Source organism: Marmota monax, unplaced genomic scaffold (assembly GCF_021218885.2).
Source record: "Marmota monax isolate L192 unplaced genomic scaffold, Marmota_monax_Labrador192_F-V1.1 WCK01_AAM20220418_F8-fsc00002, whole genome shotgun sequence".
Classification (NCBI taxonomy): domain Eukaryota; kingdom Metazoa; phylum Chordata; class Mammalia; order Rodentia; family Sciuridae; genus Marmota; species Marmota monax.
In genome coordinates this window covers 38,033,450-38,046,834 of record NW_026693571.1, presented here as the reverse complement: position 1 = coordinate 38,046,834, position 13,385 = coordinate 38,033,450, and the positions used below count along the sequence as shown (strand labels likewise).

Genomic DNA, 13,385 nt, shown 5'->3' with positions numbered 1-13,385 from the left:
ACTGTAATAAAGTAATTGAAGATAACACAGATATATTACTGGGGATCATAATAAAAGGTCTCAGACTCACCTTTTTTTCAGAGTTTGCTGATCTTATCCCATGAGAAGTTGCCAGATTCCTGTCCATCTGTCACAGATGTCCCTTGGTTGGTCCCCTTAATAGCATTGTGTCTCCCTCTGCAAGTTGACCACCTCTTAAGGATATATGTCTTGGCCAGTTAGTATCCTCCAAAGGAAACAAAAGGTAGTGGAATAGTCAGCTGGACCAAGGGAGCAGACACACTTCTGAGGTGACAGCAGATGAAAATGAGGATTCCCCAAGAAAAAGCAAATATTGAGAAACCTGCTGTCATTCACTTGTGATGTCAGGAGCATGACACTGAACGTACGAGGACCATATAGAAAATAATAAAATCTCCAGCTGGAAAAAGAGAAGAGGAGGAGGGAAGGATAGAAGGATGATTGCTTTCTGTAAATTTACAAGCAGTGACGTTTTATTCTCCTACACTGCGATTCAGGGATCCGTCATTCCTCCTCAACTGCTGTGATGATCCCTCTGTGTTCTGAAGTTCTGGGATCTGCTCTCAACCAGAACTGGAGAATGACATAGACTATTCAAAATTTTTATTATTTTTTAATGTGCTTCAACGGGGGTTTCAATTTGTCTCCTAAAGTAGGATGAGCAACTGTTTCTAGTTGACAGCCATCCACAAAGAAAATAAAAAACTGCCGGGAGCAGTGGTATACGCCTGTAATCCCAGCGGCTCAGGAGGCTGAGGCAGGAGGATTATGAGTTCAAAGCCAGCCTCAGCAATGGCGAGGCGCTAAGCATCTCAGTGAGACCCTTTTACTAATAAAATACAGAATTGGGCTGGGGATGTGGCTCAGTGGTTGAGTGCCCCTAAGTTCAATTCCTGGTATAAAAATAAGAAAGAAAAGAAAAAACCATCAAAGACCAAATGCTAGTTCTATATCTGGATAGAGGAAAACTTTTTTTAAAAGTTTTTGCCTTACAGAATTTGAAGTGGCCACTATTTAGTGTTAGGATAAGGGAGCCACCTTTGAATTATTGAAACAGAAGTAATTTTATAAGTTTCTTTTTCTACCTTGAGGGCATTATGCTGAGTGAAATAAGTTAGTCATAAAAGGACAAAGTATAGCTGGGCGCTGTGGCACACACCTGTAATCCCAGCGGCTCGAGAGGCTGAGGCAGGAGGATGATGAGTTCAAAGCCAGCCTCAGCAAAAGTGAAGCACTAAATAACTCAGTGAGACCCCATCTCTAAATAAAATACAAACTAGGGCTGGGGATGTGGCTCAGTGGTGGTCGAGTTCCCTTGAGTTCAATCCCGGTACCAAAAAAAAAAAAAAAAAAAAAAAGGCAAAGTATGATTCTGCATATAAGAGGCACCTAGAGTACTCAGACTCAGATTGAAAAGAGAGGGGCTGGGGCGGGGAATGGGGAGTAAATTTTTAATGGGCACAGAGCTTCAGTTTTGCAAGATGAGAAATTTCTGGATATGGATGTTGGTCATGGTTGCACGAGGTGGGGGTACTTAATAGCACTTAAAATTGAACACTTAATTGGTTGCAATAGCTGGGTGCAGTGGTGCACCCTGTAATCCCAGCAATTCAGGAAGCTGAGGCAGGAGAAGCACAAATTTGAGGCCAGCCCCAACAACTTTGCAAAGCCCTAAGCAAGTTAACAAGAACCTGTTTCTATAGAAAGAAAGGAAAGAAAAAGAGTCGGGGGGAGAGGGAGGGTGGGCAGGCTGGGATGTGGATCAGTGGTCAAGTGCCCCTGGGTTCAATACCCAGTACAAAAAAAAAGTTCTCAATAGAGAATGTTATTTGTCGTTTACTTCAACTTAAACACGTTCCTCTTCCTGTGGAGGATCTGGGAGACAGATTTTGCAATGGATTGATGGCAGGTGAAGCTGCAAGAATGGCAGCAGAAGAAACCAGGTGATCTCATTCCAAAGTTTTAGCAAGAGGTGGAATGAAGCCACTCACAGACAGCATACACCCTGCCCTGCACAGCATGCGCTGCTCACTCAGTGCCTCAGAGGACGTCCCACAACCCGGGCCATCTGGTAGTTTCAGGGGCACTGTTACTGAAAGCCAGGTCCCCTTCACAGTCTAGTGGGAGATCCTTGAAGTGAGCAGGGGGCACTTGCCGGGTTCTCACTCTTCTGCAGGGAGAGCTGATGGACTCTGTTGTGCATCTCCTGAACCTGCTGGTGCAGCATTGACTTCTGGGGCCATCAGCCCCGTCTACACGCCCTGGTGTGTCCAGAAGAGTAGATTATGAGTCAGTTGGAGCTGGTGGGAGGGATGGGCAACAGTGCCCTTGGCTGAGTTGCCTCATCCCTATTTGGGGGCAATTTGTACAGCCAGCAAGGTGGGATCCCAGGTACAGATTCCACTCTCTGAACGATTCCAAAACGTCATCACCCAATCCCAAATGGATTCATTGCTGAATGGCCCAGCTCTGAAACAGCCAGTGTTTGGGGAGTGAGATAAGCTGATTTACACGTGGTGTGGCGTGATAACTGTCTTTAAGGACTTTTAACAAACACTTTTACAACAGTGCTTAGAAGGCTGGAGTGATAAGGTAGGAGAAAGAGACTTCTCAGGCACTAGGCAAACCTGAGGATGCCTGGAGAGAGCAGGACTGTCCCGGGATGTTATCAGTTGTCTCATTTTCACACAAGGCTTTGTTTTCTCTGTAAGGTACTCGGTCAAGGCCAGCCTGGGTTTTTCCTTAGGAACTGGTGACCGGTTCCTGAAACACAGCCAGCTCTGTGGAGTCAACTGCTCCTCCAAGCCGTGGCTACCCTGGGTGGAGCATGGTGGGCTGCGCCCCTGGAGGCTGTCTTACCTGCCGAGAATGTGTATCTCAGCATTCCCACAGATACAACTCTGGGGTCACCAGGGGACTTCTCCAGGCACTGTGGATGGCAGATTTCTACAAATTTGCCCCCATTTCTGTGGAAACCTTCCCATTGGGACTGGGACTATGTAGGAAGCCTACTGGTACTAAAACAGAAACTACAGTGAAAAGGAATCGGAGAGACCCAGGCTAGCACTTCTATGCCAGTACTGCTTTAGGGAAGTTATAAAATGTTATCTCTGAGGCTCAGTTTCCTTATCTGTCAAATAGGGATAATACGAGTAATTTTCTCCATCGCTTTTCCAGCAACAATGGTTATGGACCTAAGCCAACTGTACAGAGCCCAGAGTGTTGAGGGGCGGACAGGATGAGGGTGGGGCTTGGAGCCGTGGGGGTGGGAGGATGCTTAAGGCAAGGGTTAAATATAGCAGGAGGCATTGATTTCATTAGAGAAATATAAAACGAGTTTCTCTCCATTGTAGGTAGAAGTGAATGCATAGAAGTTTTTCAGATGTGTGTATAATTATATCAATATGCATGCTCATACTTGTGATCTTTCAATTTATGACCTACAGTAAAAGCATAATTTTCTGTTTTTGTAAATTGAAATTCCTCTCTTTGGTACCAACTTTCCTCCTTAAAGCTTGTTAAGTCTGACAGGAAAAATTCTCCCCCTTTCCGTCCTCTCCCTTCACACTGAACTTGGACTGCGATCCCTGGGTAGGATTCCAGGCAGTCTGTCCTTTTAACTTAGGAGTTTATTTTATGGCTGGCAGGTGATCATGTTAACACGAAATAAACTCCTAGGTTGGTAAATAATGTGATTGTTTAAGATTAGTCTTCAAAAGAAGGCACCCATACTCATGTAAAAATTTAACCTTATAGCCAGGAAGTGACATTAACGTAGGTTAACAGTCTCCAGTCTCGCTGTTGCTTATAAACTTAGAAGCAGACCCAGAGATTTAGTCTGAAACCTGATTCTCTTTTGTTCACAATGAATCACATACATTTGGAAAGGAAGAGGATTATAACAACATTCCTATTTTAACTAGTCTCCCTCTACCAAAAAACAAATGGAAAAAATTGTCATCATTGTAGATTATCTTTCCTCCATGCATTTACCTCCAGAGATAGAAATAGGTTCAGTATTCAGCAACCAAAAAGAAGAAAAAAAAAGATTCTAATTTCTAGTCTGATAACATCCTACCATATTATTAATTTTGAACAGTTTAAATATTGCAGCCTAAATCTGATACATTAGAATAGCTTTATCGTATTTTATTTATATCAAAAGGTACCCTACCTTGTGAGATATGTCATATATTAAAAACTATGTAATATTAAAATCATTATTATATTTTAAAAATATATGGTAGAAAGTTTGGAGAGATGATAATATCAATAATATATTCATAAAATTATTAAGTTTATTAATCACTAGATTGATGAGTTGGTAATTATTCTTTTATTAGTATTGTATCTTGACAGGGTTTGATTCTCTTCTTTCCTCTTTTTATTTGTACTTTAATAATCTTCTGTGTCTCTATCTTTTTTCCAGATTACCATCTTAGATGCAAAACGGAACATGAACATTGGGATATTTCTTAAGCAATTTAAGAAGTAAGATTTCTTTGCACACATTCAAGCTTTAGTCATCTGTATCCAGGCTGTCACATCAAAGTCTGTGGGTGTGACCCAGCTGAAGTTCAACTTCTAATATGAGTGAAAGACATTCCTCACACCTTCTGGTCCTTTTTAGACGCAATGCTTGATGAGCCCGCTAGTGTCTGTCAAAGCGTAATCTAGTTGCTTGAAGTAAGGAGAATTGCCAGGACTGACCGTTCAGGCCAGTTGTGTCATGGAAGTTCTAGATTCATCTGTAGTGTTGCTCCTTCAGTGGAGACTGGACTGAGGAGGCAAATTGCTGTTGCACTCCCAAGGAGGGGACTCTGTAGGAATTCTGGGGAAGCCAAAGGGGATTGTTTTACTTCCCCCAAAGACAACTCCAGGAACCTGGGAGGGAGCTGGGATGGGAAGGAGGGTGGAGGCGATGTGTTTTAATTTCCACAGGCCTGTTCCCTCTTGACACTCCAAGCACGTGACATGGAATGTGATTCATTATCTTTTCAAGGTCTCCTCAGTCCATTGTGGAAGATATTCATCAAGGAAAGAGTGAGCATTACGGATCAGAGACGTTGCGAGAATTTCTGAAGCTTTTGCCAGAGTTGGAAGAGGTAAGGAATTTAGCGTGTGTTTTGGGTGTGAAGAATGACGAGAAAATCTTGGCATTTCTGCGTGTGTCAGAACTCACGTGGGAAGGGCACTCTTCTGCCCAGAGCCAGAGTTTTCCCCCATAAATATAAAAGGTGACCCAATAGAAACAGCCAGACTTACAGAGACAGAGTCTCTTGGTTCAGATCAAGCCATACCTTATGGAGAACCTTGGGCAAGGTCCATAACTCCTGTAAAACGAGGATAATGACCCTTACCTCATTGGGCTGCCGAGATGACTAAACCCAGCTTGGTACTTGGCACCTGGGAGCTCAGTAAATTTTTGAGTTTTCTTTTCCATCGTCTAAAGATGGCCTTTGCCTAGGGTGAATCTGGGTTATTTTATAATACATAGACTTTTTAAAAAGAGAAAAGGAAACAATCATTTTTGGAAGATGCTCTGTAATTAGGAGAGCTGTGTGAACTGTTAGTACATCATGTCTACCTAATTTAGTGAAAAGTAGAAATTGCTGTGGTAGCTAAAAGTACCATAATGTAAAGGTAATTTATTTTGTTTGGATCAAATTAACTTAATTATTGAGTGGGTAGGTGCTTGATAGGAAGAAACAGAATAATTTTATATATAAAACCTTCCAAAATTGTGATGACATTTTCTTTTATTTTTGATGAAAAATTCAATAGGAAATTGCACATGAGCTCATAAACATTTAAATAAAACAGCATAGAATCTGACAAATATATTTTCTATGTAAGTAAAAATAAAGGGTGATGTTTTTTATAAGGAAAAGAGATGACTTTTGTATAAATTATTCTTTTCACCCAGACTGCTGGGTCCCCCTTCCTCACCCCAACTCCTTTTCCCAGACATAATTTATGGAGCTTGACTTTTAATGTCATTAATAACAAGAAAAGAGATAAAACTGTGCTTTTTCTTTTACATTGGTTGATGTTCAGTTAATGCCAAGTGTAGATTAGTGGGTAACCAGATTCTAGTTTTATCTGGGTATCTCTAATAATCTGAGGCTCACTCTTTACCTCAAGTTTTTTGTTTGCAAATTAAGTATAATTAACCTAACTCCAGATTAATTCATGGCACACTCAACAGTCCTTAATCTCTCGCTCTCTTTCTTTTTTTTTGGTAATTCTTTGTTAGGTGTTTGATAGGAAGAAACAGAATAATTTTATAAAACCTTCCAAATCCGTGATGATATTTTCCTTTATTTTTGATGAAAAATAGAACTTAATTAATGTGAATTTTAAGATGATCTATTTGCTTTCCAGCCAGAGATGCAGCTCAGGGGTAGAGCACTTGCTTAGCATGCAGAAGGCCCTGAATTTGATCCCAAGTACTGCCAAAAAAAAAAAAAAAAAGCAAAACAAAAAGAGATTTATTTGCTTTCGAAATATTATTCCTGCTTGGGCTTTTTCCCTGACTCCTCCTTAGGACTGCTTTCTATACCCCCTCCTAACTGACCTCATCGGTTTTTGGTTTTGTTTTTTTTAAGCAAAAATCAAATTTGACAGTGCCTGTGAAACGCTCTAAATGTCTAACTAAATGATTAAGTTGGGCGTGAGGGAGGGTGCCGCCTTCGTGCCACAAAGAGGTGGGAGGTGGAACCTGATTTTAGTTAACATCTTCATCTCTCTTTTAAAATTCAAAAAGTGATTAGAAAATGCAAAGGGGTTTTTCAAAGAAGCAGATGAGCTGTCAAACCCCTCGCATTTTTAAAGAACTCTTTTTAAAACTTTGAGAAAATCATTTTTTAGTTGAATGTGGGATCTAATTAGAAAGGAAGGATGTTAAGGGCCAGATGAGGAAAACCCACCCCAGGTCTGCCAGAGTCCCCCAGGCCCTCTTGCCCTGACACTTGGCCAACTGAAGTAGGACGCTGGCCTGGGCTCCCCAGCCATCTTTGCAGCCAAGGGACCAGACCTCAGCTGGCTCCCCCCACCCTCCTGCTGCAGGGCCACCCTCAGTCCCACTTCTTGTTTATATCACTGACTCTTGGCTTGGCTCACCACACCCTCCACACTCAGCTGGGAGCTTCCTCCCCACCCTGACAGTCCCCAGGACGCCCCTCCCTAAACACTCTGGGATCTGTGCTGTCAGAGAAAGCTGAAGCCACCCTGTGACTGATGCCCCCACCAAGGACAAATTGCCTTGGTACAAACACTCTGTGGCCCTGGCACCACCCAGACTCAGAGCCAAGTCTTTGGTCCCCTGGATGTTGGAGGATGAGGACGAGGCCAGGGAAGAGGCAAGGCTGAGCAAAGGAGGTTTAGGAATGTGGCAGAAATATGCTTATAAATGCATAAGTGTGTGTGTAACCACATTTAGTAAGGCTGCAGTGTGTCATTCTGGGCTCATTTTCAGCACTAATAGGACTGAACCTTTAGTGAATGTCCTGTGTGCCAGGCACAGGCACAGCAAAATTATTAGAGACAGAGTCTCACTAAGTTGCTTAGAGCCTCGCTAAGTTACTGAGGCTGGCTTTGATCCTCCTGCCTCAGCCTCCCAACCCCCCATGTATCACCACGCCCGGCTCAGACATAGCAAAATGAAATGAAGTGGCAGTGTATTTAAAGTGCTCAGCTCAGCCCGGTACCTGGCACACACAGGAGGTCAATCAATTATAGTTGTGATTATTTTATATATCTTTTCATTTAAATCTTACAGTGACATTTTAACAGACTCCTTCCTCATTTTACAAGCCAGGGCTCTCACAGGCTAGCCGGTGTCCCATGACTGCTGGGCCCTAGAGGAGGGGTGCACTTAAACCCTGATCCCTCTGGCCCTGCAGCAGTTCTTTCTGCGGCCCTCCACCACCTCCCTTGAGGAAGGAAGGGCAAAGGTTGTCAAAGCTGTGCCTTGCACCCTGTGGCCTCCCAGCCTCTTCATCACCTGCTGTCACAGAGCCCTGGTGTGAGTGTCATTCTAATAATGCTATAATCTTATCAGCAGACTGGAAATTATGAGCGGAAACAGCCCTTTTCTCTCCTGCCTTCTCAGCGGAGGAGCCAGCCAGCCAAGCCAAGGTTAATTTGTTGTCAGGAATTTCTCTGCCCTTCACAAATCTTTTCTCTGACGTGTTTGTTCATCTTTCCTCCAGTGTGTGGTTAACACTTGCAGAGCAAGGTGGGTCCAGGAGTGAACGCACCCTCGGGCTCTGCTCCAGCTGTGCCCGTGCCCCAGAGGGGGTGGGAGGAGGCATGGGGCACCCCTACTGGGCCTGGCCAGCCCTTCCTCTGCCAAGGGGCTAATGCCCCATCCGCCAACTCAGTGTCAGGGTCCAGGGCTGGAAGGTGCTGGAAACTTTCTGTGTTCTCTGGGAGATGCTGAGTTGCCTCCTCTGGTCTCCCCCACCCGGCCCCCCCTCCCAGTGCCAGGGATAGAACCCAGGGCCTTGCTCTTGCCAAGCACGAGCTTTCCCACTGAGCTACACCCCAGCGCCTGGACGTGTTCATTTGCTCTTTCTTTATTACTTTGCTGCTGTTAGGAGGGGATGGCAGGGAGGAAGTGGAGGGTCTTCTGTCAGGTGGGTGCGTTTGTGGGGAGTCCTGCCACTTCAAGCTTGAGACCATAAGGAGCGTGCTCTTGCTAATAGGACAGAAACTGGGTCCTAATGAGAGTCTCTTGGCCCAGCCAACAAAATTATGCCTAACAGTGTTTAATAAATGCTTTTTGATAATGATGAGAATGCATAATAATTATAGGGTTTGTTCACCTCTCTTACTTCCCTACCGTTGGGAAGGTGCAGTAATCCCTTTAATGAACATAAATCTCTTTTTGAAATAGAACGAGGGACTGTACACCTGGCACAAATAAGACTGTCTTTCCATCACCATTCTCTTGAAATCTATAAACATTTTAGCCTTTGACATGAGTAATGGGGATTCCTCATTGCTCAGATACAGTTTAGCACATGTTTAATGGAAGTATTTACCAAGTTTACTTAGCATGACCTATTCTTACACTTCAGACTAAAATCTGCCATTATTTCCAGAAGCTTCGTACGTGCTGCATATAGGATCTTTGCAAAAGGCACAGCCTCCTTCTGCCCCTGGCCATATATAGCAATTTGTTAGACTCTGTTTCAGAAGGGATCAGAATTCATCCTAGGGATTTCTTAGTTCAGAAACCAGCCACAGATTTGGTTTAGCTAAACCAGAAGTGCCTGTGCCCTGACATTCGTGAAGGCTAAAAATGGTAAATTCACTTTGTAGCTCTGTTGGTAAGGCAGATGCAGTTTTACAAATGGGTATTTTCTACTCATTGGAAAAAAAAAAAAAAAAGCAAGGTGTAGTGGGTGGTACATGCCTGTAATCCCAGCAGTTTAGGAACTTGAGGCAGGAGGACCTCAGGTCCAAGGCCAGCCTGGGCAACTTGGGGAAACCTATTCTCAAAGTGAAATAAAAAGAGCTGGGGATGTAGCTCAGTAGTAAAGTGCTCCTGGGTTCAGTCCCTAGTACTACAAAAATACATAAATAATAAAAATAAATCAAGGTGGAGGGTGCAGCTCAGTGAAAAAGCATTTGCATAGCATTCGTGAGGCCTTGGGATCCCCTGTACCACAAAAAAAAAAAAAGAAAGAAAAAAAAGAAAAGAAAAAGAAGTCTTAAGAATCAGACATAACACTAGGATGTGACTTTGCACTGTTACATTTTATATTTTCAAATGATTAAAGTAGATGTTTCAGTTTGTAGATCTTTGAAAATACTTTTTTTTTTTTTTTTGATACCGAGGGTTGAACCCAGGGATGCTCAACCACTGAGCTATATCCCCAGCCCTTTTTGTTTTTTTTATTTTGAGACAGGGTCTCACTAAGTTACAAAGTCTAGCCTTGAACTTGCAATCCTCCTGCGTCTCTAGGATTATATGTATGCACCACTGTGCCTGGTTTGAAAAATACTTGTTTGTTTTTGAATGTCGTATTTTTCTATTTTTTGAAAGGACTTAAAATCATATTATTAATCATAATTCAGGGAATGGAAGAGAGTAAGCTTTATAAGGAATAATAGGGCTGAGGGTGTAGTTTCTTGGTAAGAAAGTGTGATTAGTGTGCACAAGGTCCTGGGTTCAATCCAGCACCAAAAAAAAAAAAAAAAAAAGAATTTTAAAGTAGTAGGTACTTACAGGCAACAGGTACCTACAAAGACAGACTGTATACTTCACCAAGTAAGAGTACTAAGGTACTACTTACCATAAAGAATTTTGTTGGAAGGCTCTATTAACAGTGGCCTTAGAAGTGGTTTTACTGTTGGCTCAATCAGTTTTCTGTTTGGGGAAGGCATGATTTTTCTCTGTGATGTATTTGGAGAACTTTCTCTTTGCTTACACCTCCTCCTGCTAGCTGTTGGGCTGTATACCTGTCAGAACTCCTCTTCTTTGTTTTATTATGGTGGAAGGAATATTTGTGTGTTTAAAATTTTCATTTAGCATGATTTTTTATAAGAGCAATGCATATATATTTTGGGTAATAAAAATGAGTAGCAGAAGAAAGTGGCATTCACCTGGGGGCTGCTGCCTAGTGTATGAGGGGCTTTCATCTTTTTCCTGTGTGGGTAGTAGGTGTGTGCATGGGAAGTTGGGGGTCATGGATACCCTTTTTAAAATTTATTGAAATGGAAATGCTACGGTGCATACTGGACTTTTCATAGGGGGAAATCTTTTTTAAATATTTTGTTTTATTTTTGACTAAGATGTGTTAGTTATACATATTAGTGGTGTTCGGTATGATACGTGTATACAGCATGAGCTAATCAAATCCAGGCTCCCTTTATCCCCCCTTCCAAGCTTCAATTTCCAATCTCTGCTAATCAGTGTTATATATTCAGGTTCCCATTTTAGCCTCCACACGTGATATCGGACATACTCTCTGGCCTGTTTCACATAATGTCTTCCAATTCCACCCATTTTGCTACAAAGGACAGGATTTTGTTCTTTAAGGCAGTATAGTTCTCCATGGTGTATGTCAACCAGATTTTCTTTATCCCTCCATCTCCATGGCACCTAGGCTGATTCTGTGTCCTAGCTGTTGTGAGTAGGGCCATCATAGCGGGGAGTCTTCACCTTGATCTTTTAGCTGTTGGAGCGGTTTTCCTTTTTACTTGCCTGCTGCAGAGCTGGCACCTACTCGCCTCAGGATACCATAATCCAGGCTGGGCTCTCTGTGGTAGAGCCCTTGCCAAGCCTGTTCCGGGCTCCAGCTTCCAGCCCCAGGACCACAAAACAAAAACAAAACAAAAAGACGCAGTCGTCCCTTCCTATACGCTGTTAGACGTGAAGTGGAAATGGCCCGTGGAGCAATCTGTGTTAGACTTTACCCAACCAGCCAAGTGTATTCTATCCAAAATACTTAAGATGATACGATTTTTTTTCCACTTAGTATTTAAAGTGTTGTAATGACTCTCCAGTCATTTCTTTCTTCCTCCAAACAATGATCTCATGTCCAGATGATTACTCCCAGGGAATGTTCATCCTCAGAACAGACCCCTTCCCAGTGCGTCCCTGTAGTAACCTACCTGAGGACTCTAGCGCCTTCAGCTCTGTTTCGTTTGGCACTGGTTATCTGCATCTATACGAGCAACACTAGTTCATGTCCTTCAAGTTTGTGAGTTCATTTTTTTTTTCTTTTAAAAACCAAAGAAGTAGGGCAGGACTCACCTAGCAGGCACAAACCTGGGATCCCCAGCATGCAAAAATAAAAATAAAAAATAAATAAATGAAAGAAAGAAAGAACAAAGTGGTAGTCAAGATGATTCCCTTTTCTGCCTTTCCTAAGGTCTACATTTTTATTAATTTGAATTTAGCAGTGAAATCCTGTTTTCTTAGAGGAGTATTCTAAGATGAAATTTAAAATAATCTTGACTTTTAGTTATAACTGATTTTTTCCTCGATCCCTTTCCATTTGTCATTTAGGTGAAGAAGCTGAAAACGTTCAGTGGTGACGTGTCCAAGCTCTCCCTGGCAGATTCCTTTCTGCACTGCTTAATTCAGGTGCCAAAGTAAGGATGAAATCACTGATGGTTGTTTAGTGCAGAGTAAGGTTTTTAAACCGATGTTGAATTCAGCGGTTTAACCTTTTATGTTTTTCAGCTATTCACTTCGGATTGAAGCCATGGTGCTAAAGAAGGAATTTTTACCCTCCTGTTCTTCCTTGTACACAGATATAACAATTTTAAGAACTGCTACAAAAGGTAAGTAAATACATGAACCTGCATACAACCTGTTTTTATTAATTTTGTTGGTAGTTTATTTTTTAGAAAACTATACTTGAAATTAGAAATGGAAAGTCCATTTCTGGTACACCCTAAAAAGGGAAATGAGCTGTTAACTAGGGATACATTTAAAGTTCATTTCCATTTACCTTTTTTCTGCTAATGAATAATAATTTGCCTATTATCTTCCTATTAAAGAACATGTGTTCCATCTTCGGCTTCAGAATAAGCCTTGCTGATTGCCACTGGCTCTTGCCCCTCTCCTTGGTCAGCGTCTCTGGGCACACACGAGGGCTGCACCCCGGCCCAGCTGTGTCTCCTCCCTTCTCTGGTCTCTGTAGGTGTCTGTCCCTAGCTTTTCCAGAAGCAGACTTTCTCTCTGGGCCTTGGGTTCGTGACGTTGCTGGTCTGTGGTGTCTCTTCCCACTTGCACCCTCTCCAGACCCAGCATCTGGCGGGCCACTTAAGTCTGAGAGGGGCAAGTTGGTCATTTTCACTTCTTGAACAACTCTAAATCATTGCCTGTCCAGACTCCTTTCAGAGTTGTTCTGATGTCTCACAGGGCACTGGGGCCTTCATTTCTGGTGTGTGTGGCCCTGGGGACACAGCCCAGAACAGCACTCTAGCTGTCCCCTGCTCAGTTCCAGGCACACCCTCCAGCCCTCCCTGGCTCTCCGCTTCCTGGTGTCCTCAGCACCAGCCTGATTTCCTCCAGCTCGTTTTCTGAGTTACTAGTTGATGATGTAGGGCTGCCTATTCCTATTTGGTTTTCCTGTGTTAAGATAAAGGTTTTTCTTCAGCCCACAGTATTTTCTTCATTTCAGAGAGGATGCTAAAAATGAAAAAAAAAAAAAAAAAAGAATTCTTCTTCCTCCAGTTCAGAGGACTTTTAAAATTTCTCCCTATACCAAAGTTGTTGCAGGAACTTGTTCTTTCTGTTCAAATAGTGATGGAAAAGCATGTTTTCATATTAAGCGTTGCAAACTTGTGGGCACGGCAGAAATGCTTCTTATCTGGGTGACCTTCCCAAACTGGCCTTCCTA

The 13,385-nt window shown here is 42.6% G+C and overlaps 1 protein-coding gene across 4 annotated transcripts in view; it reads left to right on the top strand.

Moving 5' to 3' along the window:
- Fhdc1 (FH2 domain containing 1) overlaps positions 1 to 13,385 on the top strand; it is a 38,839-nt gene that overhangs the window by 10,373 nt on the left and 15,081 nt on the right. For all 4 annotated transcript variants that reach the window (XM_046458862.2, XM_046458859.2, XM_058583905.1 and 1 more), the window contains exons 3-6: positions 4,451 to 4,512; positions 5,024 to 5,126; positions 12,044 to 12,129; positions 12,221 to 12,321. In XM_046458862.2, coding sequence (XP_046314818.1) covers positions 4,451 to 4,512; positions 5,024 to 5,126; positions 12,044 to 12,129; positions 12,221 to 12,321 — 352 coding nt within the window. The remainder of the gene's footprint in view (positions 1 to 4,450; positions 4,513 to 5,023; positions 5,127 to 12,043; positions 12,130 to 12,220; positions 12,322 to 13,385) is intronic.